This window comes from Betta splendens, chromosome 10 (genome assembly GCF_900634795.4).
Source record: "Betta splendens chromosome 10, fBetSpl5.4, whole genome shotgun sequence".
Classification (NCBI taxonomy): domain Eukaryota; kingdom Metazoa; phylum Chordata; class Actinopteri; order Anabantiformes; family Osphronemidae; genus Betta; species Betta splendens.
In genome coordinates this window covers 15,319,265-15,340,278 of record NC_040890.2, presented here as the reverse complement: position 1 = coordinate 15,340,278, position 21,014 = coordinate 15,319,265, and the positions used below count along the sequence as shown (strand labels likewise).

Here is a 21,014-nt window from a genome sequence, read left to right as displayed (position 1 = left end):
ACCTCCAGATTGGCTTTGTTTTAAACCCCTGTATTAGGCAGCTATCTGTCGACTCAGCTGTTTCACTCACCCACTCTCCCCCGCTATGAGGGAGAGTCTCTCGGAGCGGGGGACATTCACAAGGTTTCCATCCATAGCAGTGTGTGGAGCAAGCAGTTTCCTCTGTGCGCGTTCACATATTTAAAGGTGACTCGTGTCCTTTTTGGCTCATTTAATACATCACTGTCAAAAAACCATAGTTTTCATTGGCTGCTGTGTTTCTATCCAGCGGTTCCCAACTTTGTTACACACTAGAGGCATATTTTGAACAATTCTATGTTTTTATGTATCCATACATATATTTTCTTTGTAAACAGCTGATGTAGGCATCAACCTTCTAGCACAGATAATTATGGTGGTTGCACAATGAGCTTTGGGTCTCAGCATGGGCTCGTCTCCAGGGGTTAAAAAGCCGGTGCTCTAAGCGACGGCTCCATTGATCGCAGGTCTCTCAAAGCCGGCACTGACGTTGGGTTCAAGTGGGCGGGAGAAAAGGCAGCGCGATTGCCCCCGAGGGAAAGGTCTGCGGCGGACGGGCCCGGCGGCGTCCCTGCACCCCCGCACGCTCATGCGGCCGCATGCAGATGACTTCAACGTGTCATCCCTCAACTCGCAGCATCTCGAGGAGGGGAGCTGCACATCAGATGCGGAGCACAGCGTCTGAAGCCCCAACAATGAATATTTATGGTGCTCGTTCGGGCCGTCCTTCCACTGGAGGGTGACTTCATAGATCACGCCGTTTGATAGCCGTGCTTTTCGTTTTGATGCCTGCTGACAGCAGATGGGCTCAGGCTTGTGTTGGGGACTGGATTTGTTAAAGGCATCGCACTCTTGGGATTTTGCACCAGATGAAAGTCGATGCTGGAATGTGGTCAGGCGGGAGAAGATCCGGGGTTGGTGGAATCCATCAGGGTTCCTGCATCCTTGAAGTAATAAAACCTGCTGGGAATGAGCAGGCGTGTGGAAACGTTGAAATGAGAAAGGTTTGATAAGTTACACAATAATTTGGGTTCATGTTATTGGGATGCATGGGAGGTCTTTTAGTGAGTAGAGTGCTATTATAGTTTTTTTTTTAATTTGTGCAATCCTCATCTGTAATCAAACAAATACACTATTCTAAACCAAAATAATATAGTTCCCATTATTCCATAGTATATCAGGAACATCAAGACAGAACTCTGAGTAGTAGTTGCATCCTTATCTGTTGCGTTTCAGACAGGAGCTCGAGAGCAGAAGTTGGGGCAGATATTGTAATGGGAGCACTGGCCTCAGCATCCTCTCCAGAGATAATGCAGCATGTCGACAGTCTGTGTTACACATAATGCTTCCCCCGAACCTGCAGCAGCAGAAATACTTCTGATAAATGCTTCTTCTGAGCAACGTATTCTCTGCAACACACACAATTATCTACAATAACTTGACTACAATGACACTAATAAACGTAGTTAGGTGTTGAACTATAGCTTTAAATAATAATCCAGAAACTAGAAAAGCTGCTGCAATGACGAGCGACAGCTCTTCAGTTTGACTTTTGAATGCCCTCATATTCAGCTTGAATAAATCTGCTTAAGCTGTCAGGGGCAAGTATGAAGGACTCAAGTGAATATGTCAAAGCACTCTGTCTTATTTGGGACAATAAGCTGGCTCTTCTTGTTCCTCTATATCTTTGGTCTGAAGATGAAAACGCCTTCAACCGTATTTAGTTTAGCATTTGCTTGGTAATAACTTACAATTTTAAAATATCAACATAACGAATGAAGAGATGGGAGCACACACACACACCTCATTACTTGGGGAAGCATGCAACGCAGAGGAGCTGATTAGGGTTACAGACAAAAGCGCAGTAGGCTTCAGCTGCCTCTCTGAATTCATTGTCATTAGCAGTGAACACCGGCTCCTTCTTAAACTCATTAGTTGATAAAACAACTCTGTGATTTCCTATTAAAAAAACCCTCTTTCTCCTCCCTCGCCGGTGATGCTCCATCTAACACAGTCCCTAGCTTCCACACCTTCAAAGCTGGTCCTGAGACTGCTTGTGTCCTCAAACCCTCCTCGGTTTATTATTCAAGCATATGGTCTCAATGAAAAGATCCACTGATGCTGTGCAGCATTTATACCCTCAGCTTAGGCTTTTCTCCCAATGCATCCTGGCGTTTGGACCTGTTTGGTCTTAAGAGGTCTGTGACTGAACCTCTGTGCATTAAAAAACATTTCTCTGCATCACCGAACATATTGTTGATCTAAAAAGGTGCAAAATCAGTTGTGATTTCCTGTCAGAATAATAATTTATTTCAATTTTGACAAAAAGGAAATACATAGTTGTGCTTTGTTTACTTTTAATGAACAGGTTTGTTTATATACACCATTAATTATATAGATATATATAATCTGTCTCCTTACAAGTAGCTAAACTGATTTATCACCATTTATTTCATGTTCATAAATAAAGACCCAGTCCTTCCTCTGGCCCCATTTGATAATCTAAAGGTGTAAAAAAGTTTGTTGTCTTTTTTGATCTCCAAAAACATTCATTCAAAGATGCGTAGTGTCAAAATTCAAGTCAGTCGCGTCTCATCTGCTCGGCATCACCAACACTGACTCATCTCCAACGAATGTCATGAACTCACAGGTACCAGCAGTGTTTTGTCCTGTTACGAGAGCTGCATGCAGCCGCGTTGCACCTGAGCGCGTTTGTAGCAGCGCTTTTAAAAGGCAGGCGCCTCTTGGCCCATTTCCTCATTGTAATCTTGATCTAACAGGCAGTTTTGGTTCTGAGAAAAACACGACGACGTGGCCACTGATGTTGGCGGAACCTTTACAAATTCGCGTGGATGTCCTCGTGTCGCAGCACTTTGTAGGTGACCCAGTAGAAGATGTTGAATATAAGGAAGCTCAGAGGGAAGACGGCTCTGGATATGGTGTCGATGCGCTTGGCCCGGTCCACGAAGCGCTTGTGAAGGACCTCCCCGTCGAACATGGTGATCGGAGGCGGGGGGGCGAACACGGTGGCGCCCTCCACGGCCGTCCCGTCCTTGGTCTGCAGGCAGTGGCCCAGTCCGTAACCCCGGAAGTAAAAGCCGCGGCTTTCTCTCACCAGCTCCTCCTCCTGTGGAGTCAAGCACACCAGAAAGTCGGCCTGTTGTCGGCAGATATTAGGCTGCAGCTCTTCCCATTTCCCCTCAGCGGTCGGTCCCCACGTGCACGTACATGGAGCAAAAAAGGGCAGTGTAACGGAGTGTAACCGACTGAGAGGATCTGCAGCACTGAGGAGCCGTGTGCCTCCAGGGATGAAGCTCTTTAAACACAACAGGTGATTTGTCCGGCACCGGGTGCTGCGCGTGCACTGACCCCAGTTTGCGAGGCTCCCGCCTGCTCAGAACTGATTCTGGACGTGGCAGCGCTTGAACAACCCAGCGGGACAATTCTGCAACCACTCTGACCTTTGACCTGGACACGCAGCAACGTGTGATCATCAGCGTTAGAACAAACAGACCCACGTCTCCAGCTGTAACTGTAGCTTCGAGGCCTTACATTCTGGGCTATTTAAACATCCTCATGCATTTAATAGATGCTTTTAATGGAAAGATAAAACACACAGAGCCTCATAGATGAAACAATTAAGCTTTTTGAAGGTCCCATCACACAGACAGGGGACTCGGAGGGCATCTTCATTAGGGGGACAAAGGGAAATATTCATTCTAGAAGCTAATCAATACATTAACCTCCATCTCTCCTTTCAAGTTGCAGAATGACACAACTTTCAAATGTCTATTATTGAAAAGTCCTGATCTCCATTCTACTGCCCTAAAAAGCCTCCGCTTGGTATTGTGCTTTGATAAATGGCGGGGCACTGTCTCACAGTGAGCGAGGCGCCGTTCCCGCCCTCTGAAGAGAATATTAATAGACGTGCAGCTTAACTCTGACAGGCCTCTGACACTGAGAGATTCACTTTAGTCGGGCGGGCTGAAGATGTGGGATCTAAATTGGATGATTAGCAGTCGGCGTGAAGCGCCGCGGAAGCCGATCCTCGCACCCGTTTTCTCCCCGTGACCCTGCTGAACTTCGCACCTCGCCGGCCGGAGCTGCTGCTGCTAATGTACAGTGCTTCACACCTGCCTCAGACCTCCCTCCTCCCACCTGCTCCGCTCTCACGCGGGTCTGTTGCTGTAAACGGGATTCTGGGGCCTCATGGTTACCTCCTATTGGCCCAACTGCAAACTCCACTGTACAACAGGGAAACGAGGGGTCGCCGCCCTCCAAGCGCCTCAATTAACCCTCCCACTCGCTCCTAAACGATGCAGTCCATCATGTGCTAAACTCTAATGGTGTGTTTCTCCAAAGATAATAGGTGCTCATCGTCTCACATGCAGCAGCCACACACTGTGATTTGTTGGTATAAGATCAGCTGAGACCGCTTTAATTATCACACTGGGCTCTGCTGCAGAACAAAGTTGTGTGACGATGTGTATTTTCCTGTTAAATGGTCAAAATGCAACTGTAGAACCTCAGAGGGAACGGTGCCCATTTGGGAATCATACAGTTTTATACAATGCAGTTCTCATTATCCTGCCAGTAAATACAAAGCTACACGCAGCAGTGAGGTGATTTAATTTAGCCCCAAGACCCAAACCAGCAGAAATAATCAATCAGTTTTTACATGTAGATCAATGATTTTAAGGCGGCAGCACAGGATTTCACCTCCTGTCAAAGCCGAGCTGGTTGTTTGAAGGCTTTATGCTAATCTGCCCACAAATGTGGAAAGAACAAGAGAATGAAAAACAGATCACACACTGGACAGAAATAAAGTGCAACAATATCAAGTCGGTCACGTTGCTGTGAAGGGATGGAAACAGAGGGTCACCGGGACGGGACGCGCTCGGCACAGGCGGGTCTGGTTCTGGGAGGGACGCCAGGATTCATTCATGAAACAACACAATCAATCTGAGAGCCCGGAGACGTGGACGTGGAAGGTCAGGGTCAACACGGGGGTCAGATTTTACCCGGGCGCAGGTGCTGCAGTGCTGATTCACGCTCCTGAAGGTGGAGTTGCTCGCGGGGACAGAGTCGGTTGCTTTCCTCAGGGACTCCACGCTCCCAGGCTGACTGGCAAACACCTCAGTCAGGAAGCAAGGCAGACATTCGAAAGAGAAGTTACATCTTCCGATGTAAAACAAGAGCAAAAGCTTCTGTGGGAGGAATTCATTGGACTTTTAATGCGAAATCGGCATTCGGACGTTTTTGTGAGAATTCCCCTTGGTCGGATTGAATAAAAGAAATGAGCTGCGCGATGCCAGGAAGAGTTATTAAAGGTAAATCCAGCAGCTTTTTAATTAAAAAGAGTGAGCGTAATAATAAAGAGCAGGATCTGCAGCTTTTAAAGAAGCGACTTGAAAGAAAAAGAGAATATCTTTAGGGAGTCAGTTCCTGTTATTCCTGTAAAGACTATAAATGGAGGCTGGATGCTTTACATTGGAGGCTTTGAGGCCTGTGTGCACAGACTGTACCTGCTGCACACATCTGCCACGCGGAGCTGGGAGGCGGCTCCCATCAAGGACTCCCAGCATCGCTCTAGCTGTGAGCCAATGCCCCTCAGATGGATGCCTTGTGACTTTAACCTCCAATTGTGCAGCTGATGTGGACGGGGGAAGTCCGTCCCTTCACAGACCATTGTTTTCCCTCTCCTGTATTGATGCAGAAGGGCAGCGTGCCCAGTCAATCTGCTGGACTCCTGCGCGGGGAACTTGGCCATAAGTCTGGGAGCCGCTAATGGGAGTTTTAAGATGTCTGACCGTGTCGTGCCTTTTGTCAATAATGATAATCTTCAAGATACGGATCCAATTAGGGTGATGTAGGTTTGGATGGCTAATTATTTGGACTGATGTTACTGCTTAACGGTGACATTTAATAGATCAGTAACAGGTTTTATAGTGACTTACTATTGACTTGTCAGTTGTATATAATAAATCCAGGAAGATGCAAACTTCTCTATGAATATTTTCTCCCTATGTCTGGATGCGTAAAAGACAATGACCCATCTATGACCCTTCATTAACATTTCGCTCGTGTTTTATTTAGAGTTGCAGATTTATCGGCTTATCGTGTCTGATCCTCTGATTGTTTAAAGTTTCCTGGTCAAAGGTCATTCTGTGCACTGTTGAGGATTCGTTCGAGTCCAACTGTGCCACCGTTCGTCCTGTACGTGCTGTACGTGCAGCGTGTGCTGCGGCTTCACTTACTATTCTCTGCTGCCGCTGCTTTTTCCTCAGCCTGATGAACTCCTTGTGTTGCCTCGAGACAAAGTTAACCGCCGCGTACTCCAGCAGGGCGGCGAACACAAACAGAAGGCACACGGCCATCCAAATGTCGATGGCCTTCACGTAGGACACCTGGGAACAGAGAAGGTCACAGGGTAATCCATGATCTGCACGCGGAACGGAACCATATCTGTGCAGAGCTCTCCTGGGACCGACAACGCACAACGTATACGTATACGATAACCGACAAAGAAACTTCTGACAGCTACTTTGAATGCGTTTAATGATGTATCGCGCTGAAGGAAGCTCACAACACCCACCTGTTTGCTGTCTCAACACTTATGATAATCACATTGTCTTCGTTGTGCGCTAATAAGACTATGGAACCATTAGGAAGTTTTCTAAGTGGGTCAAAAAGTTTTAAATTGTATTCAACAGTATTTTGGGTTAGTTGTGCAGTTGCTTCCAGCCGCAGCCTTTGCACTCGCCTTGGGGAGCGAGGCTCTGGAACCAGAACTCTGTGTGGTCATGGTCAGCACGGTGGTGATCCCTAGTCCCACTCGGGCGGGCGCCGCGTCCATGTTAATCCAGAAGGAGACCCAGGAGAGGATGACGATGAGCAGGGAGGGGATGTACATCTGGATCAAGTAGTAGCCCATCTGACGCTCCAGGTGGAATTTGACCTCAATGCAGGTGAATTTACCTACAGACGTGAGAGGCGAGTAGTTTTAGCACAGTTAGGTTTTTTTGGTTTTGGTTCTCAGTTGTTTAAGAGGAATTCGCAGTGTACCGGTGTTGTAGTGCTTGGTGCAGTAGCCCAGATCCTTCTCCTCTTTTAGCACAAACTGGGGGAGGGTGAGATCATCAGCCACCTGAACAGGGTTTTCAGACAGCCACTCGAATATCAAGTCATTCATGGTGTAACCGACTGTCGGGGGGGAGAAAAGAGAAAGAAGGTGTAAACAAATGACTCGAATGCTCAGAATTGAATAAAACTTGAACTGGGAAGCTCAGTTCTTCACTTTCTAAAGACCTGACCTTTAACCTGTGACGCTCCATTAAACACAGGCCTCACTGTGAACCACCGTTCGTGGTCATAGTCTCCTTCAGCCTCCCTCCCCTTCTTTTTAACACCCTACTGAAAACACTGCAGCAAAGGTGCAACAGGGCTGCTCACTGGTTGCTGACGGTAAGCAGGGATTGCATCAGTCAAAGGATGCTGTGGATTCAATGCAAGAATAACAACTACAACGCTGTTTAGCTTTTAAAACGCTGCCGAGCGTCTGGCTCTGGAACCTCCCTGTCCTTATTATCGCTGGCGCTGTCATCTTCCTGCCGTTCCTCCTCCTCAAGCTTAATTTGCTGTGGGAGAGCGCTACCAACGTAGACACATCAAAAAGCTCGGCTAATGAGCGAGCGAGCGGGCGAGCGAGAGAGAGAGAGCGGGTGAAAGTTAGAGGAGCGTGATGTAATGCTCCTGCCCATCTGTCCGGCGCCCGGATCCCCTCTGCCATCACGTTTGTCACAGTAAAGGTCACCCTCAGCAGAGCTGCAGTCGCTTGAAGGTTACAGAACATGGGGGGGGGGGTCCTAGAGCTGGTTGCACCCATAGAACGTACCGGTCGTAAATTGGAAGCATTTAGATTTGATCACACTGCTTTAAACACACCCTCGCATATTGTTCATTCAGTGCATGACATTTTGAGGGTTTGACGCCTTCTTACAGTTGCCTGTTATAAAATAAAAACGCACACAACGGAGGGATCCTCGCACATTTGAATAACACTGCTGTCTGCTGGGACCCGTTGGGCCCTGAGTTATAAAGACATCAATTATTCAATATGTACCACACGCCTGGAAAAAAACCCGCCACGGCTAAAACACACTCATCTTGTTCACGGGGAGAATTCCCTGTCATTCACGCATCCCGCTGTAGGAAGCGAGGGGAATGCCAATGGCTGCTCCTGCTGTCAGCCACTGTGCAGCTGAGAGGCGTCACAAGCTAATTGACAAAGTGGTGAAGGTGCAGTAGGAGTGAAATTCACGAGGCAGCGTCTGGATTATCGCCTGGCGGCTCCTTTGCATAGAGGGCCGCTTCACCTGATGAAAGCCGCTCTCTTAATAGCGCTCGCTTGTCTCCGTCCTGCCTTTTTAGAGCGAGTTACAGAGTGGACTCGAGGTTGCTGGACGCCGGCGAGGGCGAAGTAAAAGGCTGCTGGGAGACGCTTTGATGTGTCCGAATGAGGCGGCTTCTATTTATAGACTGAACCTATAGAAGCCGGTGGCGTGAAGGGCCCCGTCTATACTGAGCTCCAGCCACGGCGATCGCACCCCAGCGTCTCAACACAGGCCTCCGTGTGCTCACGGGCTGATTTATTGGTTTGTTGGAGGCGCTGGTGAACGGGCGTGGAGCCCCCAGTGATGGCACAAGTGCCAGACTCCCATTCATTCCAGGTCACCTCTAGGCGCAGGAGGCCGGGTCACGTAATAAAAGCGACACAAAATTAAACCTTTATTATTTATATCCTGGAAATTGGTTTCATAAGGGCTAGATACTAACGCTGCTGGAGGCAAAGGCTGAACGGGGAAAATATTATTCCTCTCCCGCTTTTTATCACTGTAATAACATTCTATAAGGTTCCAGATTCGTTTGAGCGATTTCCAGTTGTACAAAAAGGGGTAAACAATTGACCTTCCACTAAATCTTCCAGGTTTCTTTGTCAAAATGTACAATACAAATTAAACAGGCGCAGACTAGAGGAAGCTCCCTCAACCTGGTGGTGGAATACTGGCCACACCCACTGGGAACCAGCCACAGTACTGGGACTCCTTTGCAGATTGTAAACAAATGCAATAAATGGATTAAATCCAATCCCTTATCTTCCCTTATTCCCTCCATATTTCAGGTTTTGGAGTCGGTGAAAGATCAGCCAGCTTGTTTGAGCTCCAGCTTTGCTCGCGCTCTTCCTCTGCACAGTGCTTGGATTACTGGGCAGCTTCATAGCCTTCACGCTGAAAACCTCAAACACACGGGACGCAATCAGAAACCAAGAGAACCACAGCTCGTTCGGGTTCTGGGAACATCAATAATACGACTATTTTTAGGTTTGTTTGTGCTGCTATCATGAGGTGAGACGCGTTACGAGGCAAAAAGGCTGAGAGGTGACAAAAACAGGAAAGTGAACAGAGAGAAGCAGAAGAACAGAGGACTCACAGCTTTCAAGCTGCATGGTACAGGTCTGAATGTCCATGGGGAAATTCTTCAAGTCCATAGGGCAGGACAGGGTAAGAGTCAGCCTGAGACAGAGAAACAGAAAGGAAGAAGGAAAGGGAGCCACAAGACAAGGTCTGTGAAGAGCCACCGTCATCAGGACGAAACGGACGCTTTTACATGTTATAACAATGAGCAAATCAAAGGCCGGTGTTCACTTAAACTGCATGTTTAGAAAGGTGGGTTCTGTTCCTACACATGTAACACGTGTCTGTGTTCAGGATTTCCAACACGGCAGCAGAGCTTTTCTACGTGACGCTCGTTCCAGAGCTCCTGCTTTTGTTGGAAAAGCTGAATAGAAAATGCATAAACATCAGTCGGAGCGCGTCGCATCCCGAGCGCACATGATCCTGTTTAACAGGAAACACAACCAGGGGTGAAATTAATTTGTGCTCGCGGGCAAAACGAGCAGTCGCAAAAAAGCCCGGCGTGAACTGAACTGGGTTTCGTATCACAGACGCGTGAAACGCTGGTTTTTTTCCCCTCTCTCGCCTTTTTAACCGGAATGAGTGGAGCTCATGCGACAGCAAAGGCTTTATTTTTCCTTTCCTCGCACCCGTTTAGCATTTCGCTGACCTGTAGTGCGACTGAGCGGGCGGAGAGCTGCAGCAGGGGAGACGTGAGTGACAGTCGGCTCCAGCCGTGGGCGAGAGGTCGCGTATCAACGTATTAATGAGTGACCGCCTCACACCGAGCTGCTATTTTCTCCCGTGTGTTAGAGAAAATAGCAGCTCTGTGCGTTTCCATGCATTTCATGGCACCTTGTGTCATGCTGATCAGATTTAAGTGAAATTAGGCTCGTCCTGGTTCCGACCGGCTCTGCTACTGGAGTACCTGATGCTGTACAGGACGCTGCCGTCCTGGAAGATCCGCAGCAGCTTGTTATCGGTGGTGACCTCGTGGAAATTGGCTCCCTTCTCGTTTGCGAAGAATAAATCGGGTTTCCAGATAGAGTCCAACATGGACGGATCCAGATCAAGGGAGTCATCGGGGTATTCGCTGTATGCCAGACGAGGGTCATTCCACTTCTGCCGTAGAAATACATTGAGCCTATAGTCCTGTGGAAGATTAGGCAAGTTAATGGAAAATATATCATCAGTGGATTTCGTACAGATGGAAAGTTTAGAAGAGCATTATCTGCTATAGAGACATTCTGGGAATATTGGATTCCATAATGAGAAAATGAGTGAATTACATTATGAAAATGTTAATATTAACTACATGTGTTTAGAGAATTACTTGCATTTGCACCTTCATTTCATCTTCGTAACCCATCATTAGCTCTCACTCTCGGTTACGTTAATCAGATTCCACTAAAAGTCACAGAATAAGACGACGCACTCCGCGTTCAACCACTGCAGCCCTGAACTCTAGCACACGAGTAATTAAATGAGAATTCCAATCTGTGCAATTAATTCAGATTGTTTCTCGATACGTCGTACATTGATCGTTCCATGCATCAGGATAAACTGCATGTTTTCTTCTTTGTGCACCGGCAGCCTGTGGTTTATTGCTCTCCAGCCGACACCAGAGGTCTCGCCCTCTGGGCCTCATTCAGGCCTTAAACGGACCTGCACGGTGCTGACGCAGCAACACTCCTGTCAATTCGAACTCGATTTTTTTTTTGTGAACCTCTGCCCCCCCCCCCCCCCCCCCCCCCCTTCATTCATTTTCTCAATTTTTCATTTTAATTGCAGAGTGGACAGTTCATTATCAGTATGTCAGTGACCCACTGGTCTCTGAAGGTTGCGCCGTTCTGCTCCAGGAAACGCAGAAACGGGGGGAGGGGGTCAGTGAAAGGATCAGCGACAAAGCTGCTTCAGGAACAGGATGGAGCGCGTACATACAGACAGAACAGTCCAACACTCGATCTACACATAAGCTCGTTACTGTGGAAGTTTGTAAAGCTTCTAGCGTCCAAGATGCTCTCACCATGGTGGTTTCTGTGATGGACCCAAAGCTGTTGATGAAAATATTACAGGTGACGTTCACAGGTGGACCTGAAGACAGAACAGACAGACCTAAATAGTGACCATTACTCTACATATAGTATACACTACATTCAGGCCTGTCAGTGCAATGGGGATATAATGCATCAACGAAAGGGAAAAAATCTTGTGATAAAAGATGTGATGTGTTTCTCCTTCTTAAATCATAGGAAAATTAAATTAGCTAATATTTGACAGCCTGATTAACCTGTTTGTACTGTGCTGTGTGTCCAAGTGCTATTTTACCCTGATGAAGACACACTAGAGTCAGGGTCTTGGTCTATAAGTCAGTAAGTTGCTCTCAGCCCATTTTCTCTTAGGATGAAACCATTTGACACCTCCTGATGCCCTAATCTGAGTCGAGGCTGAACCTTAATGACTGGCCGAGCAGCGTGCATGCACACGCGTGCTCGGCGTGTGCCGTACCTTTGAAGTTGGGTCTGATGCGAGCGTCGTATCCGGACGTTCTCCCCATGAGCTTGTCCAGGAAGTCGGAAGGAGAGAGCTGTGGTCCCGCCCTGCCGGGGGGCTTTATCTCCTCCTTACAGGAGCTCAGTCTGAAGTCACCCAGGGACGAGCAGCACATACAGAGGAGCAGAGGAGCAGAGGAGGTTGGAGAAACAGAAGGAGCGTGTGTGTGTGTGTGTGTGTGTGCGCGCGATGTGCTGTATTACAGCGGTGGGAGCAGTGGAACACATAATGAGAATCCAACAGAATGAGAAGCCAACTGCTTTCAGCAAGTCAGTCATCAGCGAAAAAGAGAAACCCAGCGGTGGACGGGGAAATGAGGGTGAATAATGATGACTGAATCGCTTGCCTCAGCTGGCAACTAAAAGCCGCTCTATTTCACATCACGTCTGGGCCTCACTGTGGCTGTTAGGCCTTAACTACAGCGAGGCATCGCGGCTTAGCGGGGGTGAGGCGCCGCCGATTGATGGCTCAATTGCGATGACGCGAGTGTCACGCGGGGGACGAGGAAGACGTCGAGACGAGTCGAGCTCCTGAGAGGCTCAGGCGCCGCTGACGGGACTCGCCCACAGGACAGAGGGAGAATAAGAAAATCTACGGAAATGGCTGCAGTCACGGAGGTTACTACACAGTGCTCTATGATGACATTATGCTGCACAAATGGGTCTCAGGGTCCACCTGCTTATTGCTCATTATCCTCCCCGGGGAAGCGGGCGGTGCAGCGGGCTGTAATGAGCTGCTCCGGCTGCAGATGGAGGCGTCCGCCTACCGGCCCTCGCTCCGTCTCTAGCTCCGAACCAGGAAGCTGACGGCGGTCTCTGGACGCAGCCGTTTGTTCAGCATAAGGTCCAGTCCAGGGTGCCGGAACCCAAGCCCGAACACATGCACCACCTCCATCTCCTTATACATATAGTTTCTAGTCTTTATTCATTGAGTAGAACAGCAACTGATTATGGCTCCTTGGAACTATTCAAATCCAAATGATCCGGTTCTTTGTGCGAATGCTTCCCTTTTTAAAATGCTCTTTGCTGACATTTAATGAGCCTGACCTTCTGCTTCCCTCCACATCCCCTTCATCGCAGCATCCGCGCCAGGCTGCTGTCAAGAATACGGAACAACTCCTTCCTTCCACAGTTGTGGTCGTCGCTTTCCTGTTAACAAGACTTTTTTCTTTTTTTTTTTTTTTCTTTTAGTTTTGAAAGCCACGTTGAGTCGGCTGGAAAAACAAATGTAAACAAACAGTTCAAAGTGTCAGAAATAGAGAAACACACGGAATTCAGACGAACCTTCACAGCTGCTCAGAGACCATTTAATATTTAAAATGCTGACAGTGCTGTTGTAAACCCTCAGTTCTTCTCATAGATGTTTTATTTTTCAAATGGTGAAGACTAAAAACACACTCCTTTACTGTAAGTATCTGTTTCTCAGTGAGGACTGGATGTACTGTATGGTAGCTATTAATCATGCTGTGTATACACACACATCAAATTCACACATTCAGAGCTTTTCAGCTATAAACAAACCTACATATATTATCAAACACCATTGCTACAGATGTAGAAGTTGAATCCGAATCACTGCTAGATTTCTGTCACCAAGTCAGATCCTGCGTAGCCTCGTCCTCTTTCTGCCATTTGAACAACCGATCACAATTCGGCGTAATTAGATGGGACGGGATTCTGCCCGTGGAGCGCAGACATATTCTGTTAATTGCTTTTTCATTAGGGAGCTGGTTATCAGAAAGCCCCATCATTTCACAGTGTGGCTGTTCCCTGGCTTCCTGCGAGGAGGCGCTGGGGGATGTCGGCGCCATTAGACATCCATGCATGAACATAGCGGGTTTTTAGTGCCATTAGCATAATGGGGACGAGAGCCAGACTGCTCCCACTGCCTGTTGAAACACACTGCTCTAATTTCCTACTTGTCAAATTGCCCTTGACATCCACTTGAGCTTTAGGTATTGCTCCCGCGTTAAGATGGAATTCAGGGCTTTGGGACAAGCAACACAACTGTCAGGTGAGACCCAGGACAGACCTGTGATGATAGAACACCCTGCGTTCCCTACCACAGCATCAGCATCAGTATTCAGCCATGTCGGCTCGTCTTTAATAACGTGTGCAGACCATGTCTTCTCACTGCTGTGTGTGATGGCCTGTAGCTACTGCTATCCCTGTTTTGATCAATAGGCACATTGGGAAATGGGATTTGGAGCCCACTGCAATTTAGCCGACCACATTAATCTTCAGTGACATGACCACTGCCACTCTCTGCACAGTGACACCTCTACGTACGGAGACAAAGGCATCGAGAGGATCCTCCCTGAACCGACGGAAGTCAAGCGGTAAGCCACATGTAGTCTATATGAAGTGCTTATCTCCCGGGAGCTCCTCCCGTCTGTGTGTGTGAGTGTCCTTGGGAGGACACAGATCCCCAGATAGAGGAGATGCAAACGCCAAGCATTTACCGCCGCGAAGCAAACGCTGGACACAGTAAACAGCATGTTATTGTCACGCCAGAGTTCATTAGGACGGAGGTGAAGTGAACAATTGTGTGCAGGTCACATTTGCATGGCGGATTACTGCAGTAGCGTTCGTGGAGTCAGGAGACCTACAGGGCCTACGATGCATGCGTGATCTACATAAAAAGCCCAAGATGGAGGGGAGTCACATGAGCAGCAGCCCGTTCAGTTTGACCTCTGACCTCTGCAGTACCTGTAGAGCTGCGTGGGTCAATACGCAGGAGGAGAATAAGCATCATCCCTCCTCGTTTTAGACGTTATTACATGAAGGAACATGATCTAACAATCTACTTGTTAAAGCCGATTTAAGAGCAAACCCTGAGGTTTAATGACTGAAATGAATCCAGAGCAAACTGCCGTTGCCCACGCCTTCTAATTTGTAATGCAGCCTTTACTCGTGTGTGCGTGGAGCCTCACATCTCCGGGGTTCCCTGCCCGAACCACGCTTCCAGGCTTGGGCCACGGTGATGACGAAGGCTCCACGACAGACTCATCTTCATCCCGGCTCGTTTCTACCGCGCCGACCTCAGCTCCCGCCCCAGGCTTCGCACCACGCGGCCTCAGAGCCTCAGAGCTGTGCTCCTCAGAGACTCCTCCTCGCAGGACGGGAGGGCGCTGTTCAACGTCAACTTGCATGTTGACCCGATGCTGTCCCTACCACTATCATTAGGCAGCTGTGTGCTTTCGGGTCGTAATCCTTGAAAGCGTGTTATTAGAGTTCGTGATGGGAGTGGAAGTAAAAGCTGATTGACAACCGGAGGCAGCAACTTGAAATCCATACATGTAAATGAGTAATTCTAGCAGCCTCTGACTTCACTGGCTGAACACATAGGACACTCTTGTGTTTAGACCCGGTTAGCTGCACACACTGGACACATGGTCCCCCCCCCCCCCCCCCCCCCACCCACCCACCTCCAGGGAGTTAACTCTGGCCCGGAGCCTCCTCAAATCTACACAGCCTCTGTCTTTTCAGGCCTCTCCGCATTCAGGTCACCTTTACCGCCTCTAAAATCTGATATCGGCACGGATTGCCTCCTGTCAGTCTCTGTGAGACACAGCCAGCAGGGTTTCAGATAGAGAGGAGGGACGATGTTGCCTGTAAAAGACGGCTTTGATGTGTGGAGATGGACTGCAGCTTTATGCTCATACACCACATGAGCGGTGGGTTTGTCCTGTGCTCTGTTCAGTTGTATTATAACGATGCTGGATCATAGAGCCCTGCATATAAATAAATAAATAAATAAATAAATGTATATATATATATATATACATATATGTGTGTGTGTGTGTGAAGGCTGTATAAGCATCTTTCTTATCAACTGCACATTCATCACTTCTCGCACTACTCGCAGCCACTGTATCAAAGCTGACGAGTGGATTTACGCCGTTGCTGTGAACGCCGCTGTAAGTTGAGCGTTTGTGTTCAGACGATCAAAGCAGCGCCGTTCTCTCATCCCCTCTACTGTACGTTCTGCAGGCAGAGTAATACAAACGCGGGGATTAGCAATGCAGGACCGCTTGTTTTGGTTTGCGAACAAGCGGGAATATTGCAAATTGCATCACGTAACGACGCGGCGCAGAGAGCGAGCGCGTGGGGTCGGTTTCTGCTGGTGAATTATTTACTCGGTGCAGGAGCCCGAATCAGGAACTCCCCTCCGATCTGTCCTGGAAAATAACACGAGTGCAGCTGGATTCACTGTCTCCGCCGAACGTGCTCAATACAGATGAATTAGGAGCTGTGGATTTGCTGCGATGATTAATGTCTTCCATTTGCCTCCTGCACCTATATGACTGGATAGAGGTGTCTGCTCCCATCAGCCTCGGGATGAGTCACATCCTGTGATAGCGTGCACTTGTTTTCCTGTTACCCTCAGCTCATTTGCAGCTACACCACCGTCGGTTTTTCTTCTGAGACATTTACTAACTGCTATAAGCTGCTTATGAGCCAGCGTTCCCCCTCACACTGCATATTGTCTCAGCCCTTCATCACTCTGCCTCACTTTAACCTGCGTATAGAGGGTGCGGTGGCTTTCTGATTGTGCTCAGGGCACCACGGCAGTTAATACATTAACAGAGGTGGGGAAGAGAGGGTTCAGCGAGCGAGTCGTGTGTTTTTGGCCCATTATGATCCACCTGTGCGTTAAAGAGCAGCAAAGGCTGCTGGGGTTCACTACAGGCTGCATTTCGCTCGGCTCTACCTGTTTTGGACTCCGGTTCATGGAGGAGTTTGCTGACGAGGCTCTGTGAGATGCCTGTATCTCATTTTCTGGAAGTTTGGAATAACTTTGCGATGATGTTGATGATGTGACCCACCCTGCAGTTCATGCGGAGGCTTCACCTGCTCTCTGAATTCACAGTCGTACTGATACTGTCCTCCTCACAAAAGGGACCGAGCTGATGCTTGAGGAGAAGCATCCTCGTCTCTTTTCCCCCTCACAGACGAGACAGGCGCCTGGTTCTGCGCGACGTCCTCCGAGACGCGAGTCCAGAGACAACTCGGCACCGCTTCATTTGCTTCGTGCACTTTTTCCAGGGTAATGTCTTATTCACCAGAGCCTCTTGGGCCTCTGCACTCGCGCTGCATGTCGAGCAGTTTTTTTTTTTTCGCCCCCAAAGAACAAAGGCATATGTCTGCTGTATGTTAATCCTTTAGCCTGTTAGGGAAAAACAAGTTCAGACAGACGGCCGTCTAATCCTGTTTGACATCCACTGTTGTGCTTTCTGTGTGTATCGGCTGGATTTAATTACTCCTTAGTATGAGACTGAAGCAAAGCCTCCACTTCTTGTTGCTGTAATGCGTCCTGTGCTACAAACGCACCAGAACCTATTTAATGAGTGTTTGAGGGGATCACTGCTGGATGAAATGACAGCTGACATTTATCGACCATCTATTTACCGAGAGGCCAGCGCTTCTATTCGAGGAAACCGCGTGGGCGCGTTCTGGGGACGTTCTGACAAATGGAGGGAGCCTCGGTGGTCGAGCACCAGGGTGAGAGGAGGAATGCGGCTGGAGACGCGCGCAGGTTCTGTCGGACGCGATGAGGAGGCGTCTCCGGGCCGGTTATGGATGGTCGGAGCGCTTTGAGCCCGGCGCGTGGCCCCAAATAAGCATCACGGAAGCGTGGCCACGCATGACTAATGCCGGAGCTGCGACGTCCACATAAAAGCTCGGCTTCTCAACGGACGAGTCCTCCACAGAGACGCCGTAAAATGTCAAAGTCGCTCCTCCCGACGGCTGCGTCTAGGTTTTAGCCCGTGTCAATGTGACTTCCAAATCTGACACAGTGCGACTGGGGCGCTGAATTATTAGCTGGCTTACCTTCAACTGACTCAACAAGGGCTGCGGCTCAGTTTCACTGCTCAACAGCCAGACTGAAGGGCAGCAGCGCCGGTGTTTCTGCTTTTAACTTTATGAGGTAGGAATTGAAATGTGCCCAAAAGCAGATCACAACCACAACTACGGTCAAGTGGGATTTGATTCATAAAATCTTCTAAATCAAATGATTTAGACGTTAAACATACAGAGGTCTGTCTATTCTGACAGTGTTTGCCTGGTTTCAGACCAACAACCTCTTTTTACTAACGTTTGACCAACTAACAAACGTACCAGGACACTGATTAAATCAAGAAAAGAGACTTCATTACAGGATTAGAGGATCTAATGGACTCATACTTTGTGATGAACATCGTGCTACAAGGACGATCTTTTCACAGCGGTGACTAATACGACCAACACTGACTTATGCCTCAGTTCCTTCAATATGAAGAAGCTGCTGGCTGTAACCTGCGAACTGGAACGATCACGTGCAAAAAACGAGCTTAGATGAATCACGGCTTCAGTCTCATCCCAAAAAAGCAGCCGTCCTGTGAAGCTGCGCCGCCGCAGCCCAAAATATCCTCGGACAAAACCTTCCTACAAAAGCATAATTCAGCTCAGCTCTGTTTTTTTTTTTTCTTACTTGAGCACATTAAGACGTCATTACAGTTAAATCCCAGACAAGGACGAGCAGGCGGACGAGGGGTGTGCGGTGCGTTACCCTTGACGCCTCCTGGAGACAGACACCTACTGTCGAGGCACCGCCAGTGTAGGTCAATGCAGGACGGGAATGATCCGTCACAGCAGATACACACACACCAGTGAACCTCTCCAGCTGTCGGCGTCCGGGGGACGAAGCGTCTGTCATTTGGTGCTGAGAGCGGAGGTGGACCCTGATCCGCCTGCAGCGGCACCGGCTCCTGCTCCGTGGCCCCATATAACCTCAGTTTATTGTTTTCATACCAAATATAAGTGATAAATGGGCCTGGGCCCCTGGTGGCGGCTTTGGCTTTGTTTGGATGCGTTACATCTGCTGATCAATCCCAACATGTTCAGCCTAAACGCTGGACTTAATCACATCTGTCATTGACAGGTCTTACGATGGACGTCTAGTTGCTCCTCCCGGTCCGGTCTGAAGCGAGGTTCAATCGGCTCGCGCCTCGTGGTCGGCCCACCAGTGTGCCGCTGCACAGAGAATCCCGTAGACACGCGGGGTCCGTGGAGCTGCTCCACTGCAACGCGCAGCTGATAATTACTGAGTCACAAATAAAAGCCTCGTGTTTACTTCACTTCCTCCCTTTTCGCCTCGGGCTCCACATTTTCTCCCACTCGTGATGTGAAAGCAGAAACGCTCGCACGGATTCAGCGTTCACTGGAGGCGCATCGGTTACACTTACGCAGCGGCTTGTGGCTCAGACGTCACTTGGCAGCGGACGTCCTGTACGTCACAGACGCAGACGTGGAAAATGCAGATTGTTCGTTTGCTATGTAATTCACCACACTTGTGTTTTGTAGCGTGGGAGGTGAAAGACACTAAAAGATTAACAAAGATAATTGGTAGATTCCAGGACACATAAGCATCAAGGTCTCATTGGAGTCGCGATGGCTTCAAATTTGTAAAATACGGCCGTGAAGCCCATTTCATGAGAGCGGAGGGGGAAAAGGTCACGCGTGGTTGATTGAAGCGGGCAGAGGACCATCAGTCACATCTCTGCGCCCGAGGTGTCGGCGAACACCGGAGGCGAAGAGAGGCCATCAGCGAGCTGTCACCGCCGCCGCACGTCCGGACGCCCGCCCAGCGCTCACAAAGAGCACCGCGGAATTCAGAATCGCCACGCGCAGCGAATCCTGCTAAACGGCGACTCCGGTTCCGACAGACTCCAACTGAACCTCAAGCGCGTCCTCGCTTTGAGGGCCTGATCACACGTCAGCACAGGCGTCTGACTGGAGAGCCGGCGTCTGTTTTCCTCCGTCTGCCTCCCATTTTTTAGTCATTAGCTCGCGTGCGTCTGTCCATCTGTCGCCCTTTTTGTTGTCTTGCTGCTCTGCTCCGCCTGTCGCTGGACTTCCTGTGTTTCAAGGAAGAACAACGTAAGAATAAAAGTGTTCGACTCAAGGTGAAACGGCCCCGACGTGCATTAAAGCAGCGCTTCATCGTTTTGATGTAATAAACAGGGGGTTTCAAGTGAGCTCCGGCTTAAATTAAAGGCTCCGTTCTGTTCGAGCGGCTGGCGCTCGTCCAGCGTTTCCGGACGCGACCCGTTTCTGGACGCGACCCGTTTCCGAGCGCTTCCGGCCTGAGAAGCGTCTGAAACTGATCTGCGGCCGTCGCCTCTCTCGTGCTTCACTGGCCTCCAGTTATTTCTGCTGCAGATACTTCCACGCCAGCTGGGACCGTCCTCAGAATTTAATTAAAAACAATCAAACAAAGATCGTCTCCGTGTCCAACAACTTTGCTTTTGAAATTTAAGCTGGCAACATATTGTTTACTGAAGCATTTAGACATTTTCTGCAAAGAACAGATTTTTCCTACGGCATTTTCGGTTTAATACCGTATTTCTTCTCGTATGATTTAAACTTTCGATTGGTAAAATCCAAGCATCAGAAGTTTCGCTCATATTTAGGTTGCAGCAACAGAAGCTTTAAAAGCACTCTGAACTTCATGGAGTCTCTTTGTTAATGATGTGGTTGTAATGACTGTAAGGGGGACTAAGAAAGAGTGGAATAAAGAGAATGCAAACGGTGGAGTTTGCTAATTGGCTCCTCTGCAGCTTGGCCTCATAACTATAATCTGCCTGTCTGTGAGGCTGTGTAAGTAATACACCCTCTACACTTCCTTCTGTCAGCGTTTGAGGAAACATGTTCTGCTGGTCCCGCGGGCGTAAACGTTGACGGCTCATAAAATGTCGAACGGGACAGAACTTTAACAAAAAAAACTGAAGTTCATCACCAAGTTTTACTGAATTGTGTGTTTTTCACCACCATGCTAATAATGAGCCCTGGAGCTTTGCTTGTTAAGTATGAAGCAAAGCGTTTTCTTTGTTTAATGTCCAAACCGTCCTAATTGGGCCACAAAACTCAACAAACGTGATACCAAACAATGGAGTGTAACGATGCGCCACAGATCCTTTTCCACAGTCTCGGTTATCCATTCAGCGAG

The 21,014-nt window shown here is 48.6% G+C and overlaps 1 protein-coding gene across 4 annotated transcripts in view; it reads right to left on the bottom strand.

Annotated features, from left to right (window-relative positions):
* Window positions 1–2,299: 2,299 nt before the first annotated feature.
* The window catches only part of glra4a (glycine receptor, alpha 4a), a 21,986-nt gene continuing 3,271 nt past the window's right edge, over window positions 2,300–21,014 (bottom strand). For 3 of the 4 annotated variants that reach the window (XM_055512486.1, XM_029165254.3, XM_029165257.3), the window contains exons 2-9: window positions 11,979–12,109; window positions 11,497–11,564; window positions 10,399–10,622; window positions 9,508–9,590; window positions 7,084–7,221; window positions 6,782–6,996; window positions 6,276–6,425; window positions 2,300–3,145 (exon numbers count right to left, since the gene is read on the bottom strand). In XM_055512486.1, the coding sequence (XP_055368461.1) occupies window positions 2,855–3,145; window positions 6,276–6,425; window positions 6,782–6,996; window positions 7,084–7,221; window positions 9,508–9,590; window positions 10,399–10,622; window positions 11,497–11,564; window positions 11,979–12,109 (1,300 nt within the window). In that variant the 3' untranslated portion in view covers window positions 2,300–2,854. Of the gene's footprint in view, window positions 3,146–5,039; window positions 5,154–6,275; window positions 6,426–6,781; window positions 6,997–7,083; window positions 7,222–9,507; window positions 9,591–10,398; window positions 10,623–11,496; window positions 11,565–11,978; window positions 12,110–21,014 lie in introns of all 4 variants that reach the window. The other variant, XM_029165258.3, reaches the window with a different exon arrangement.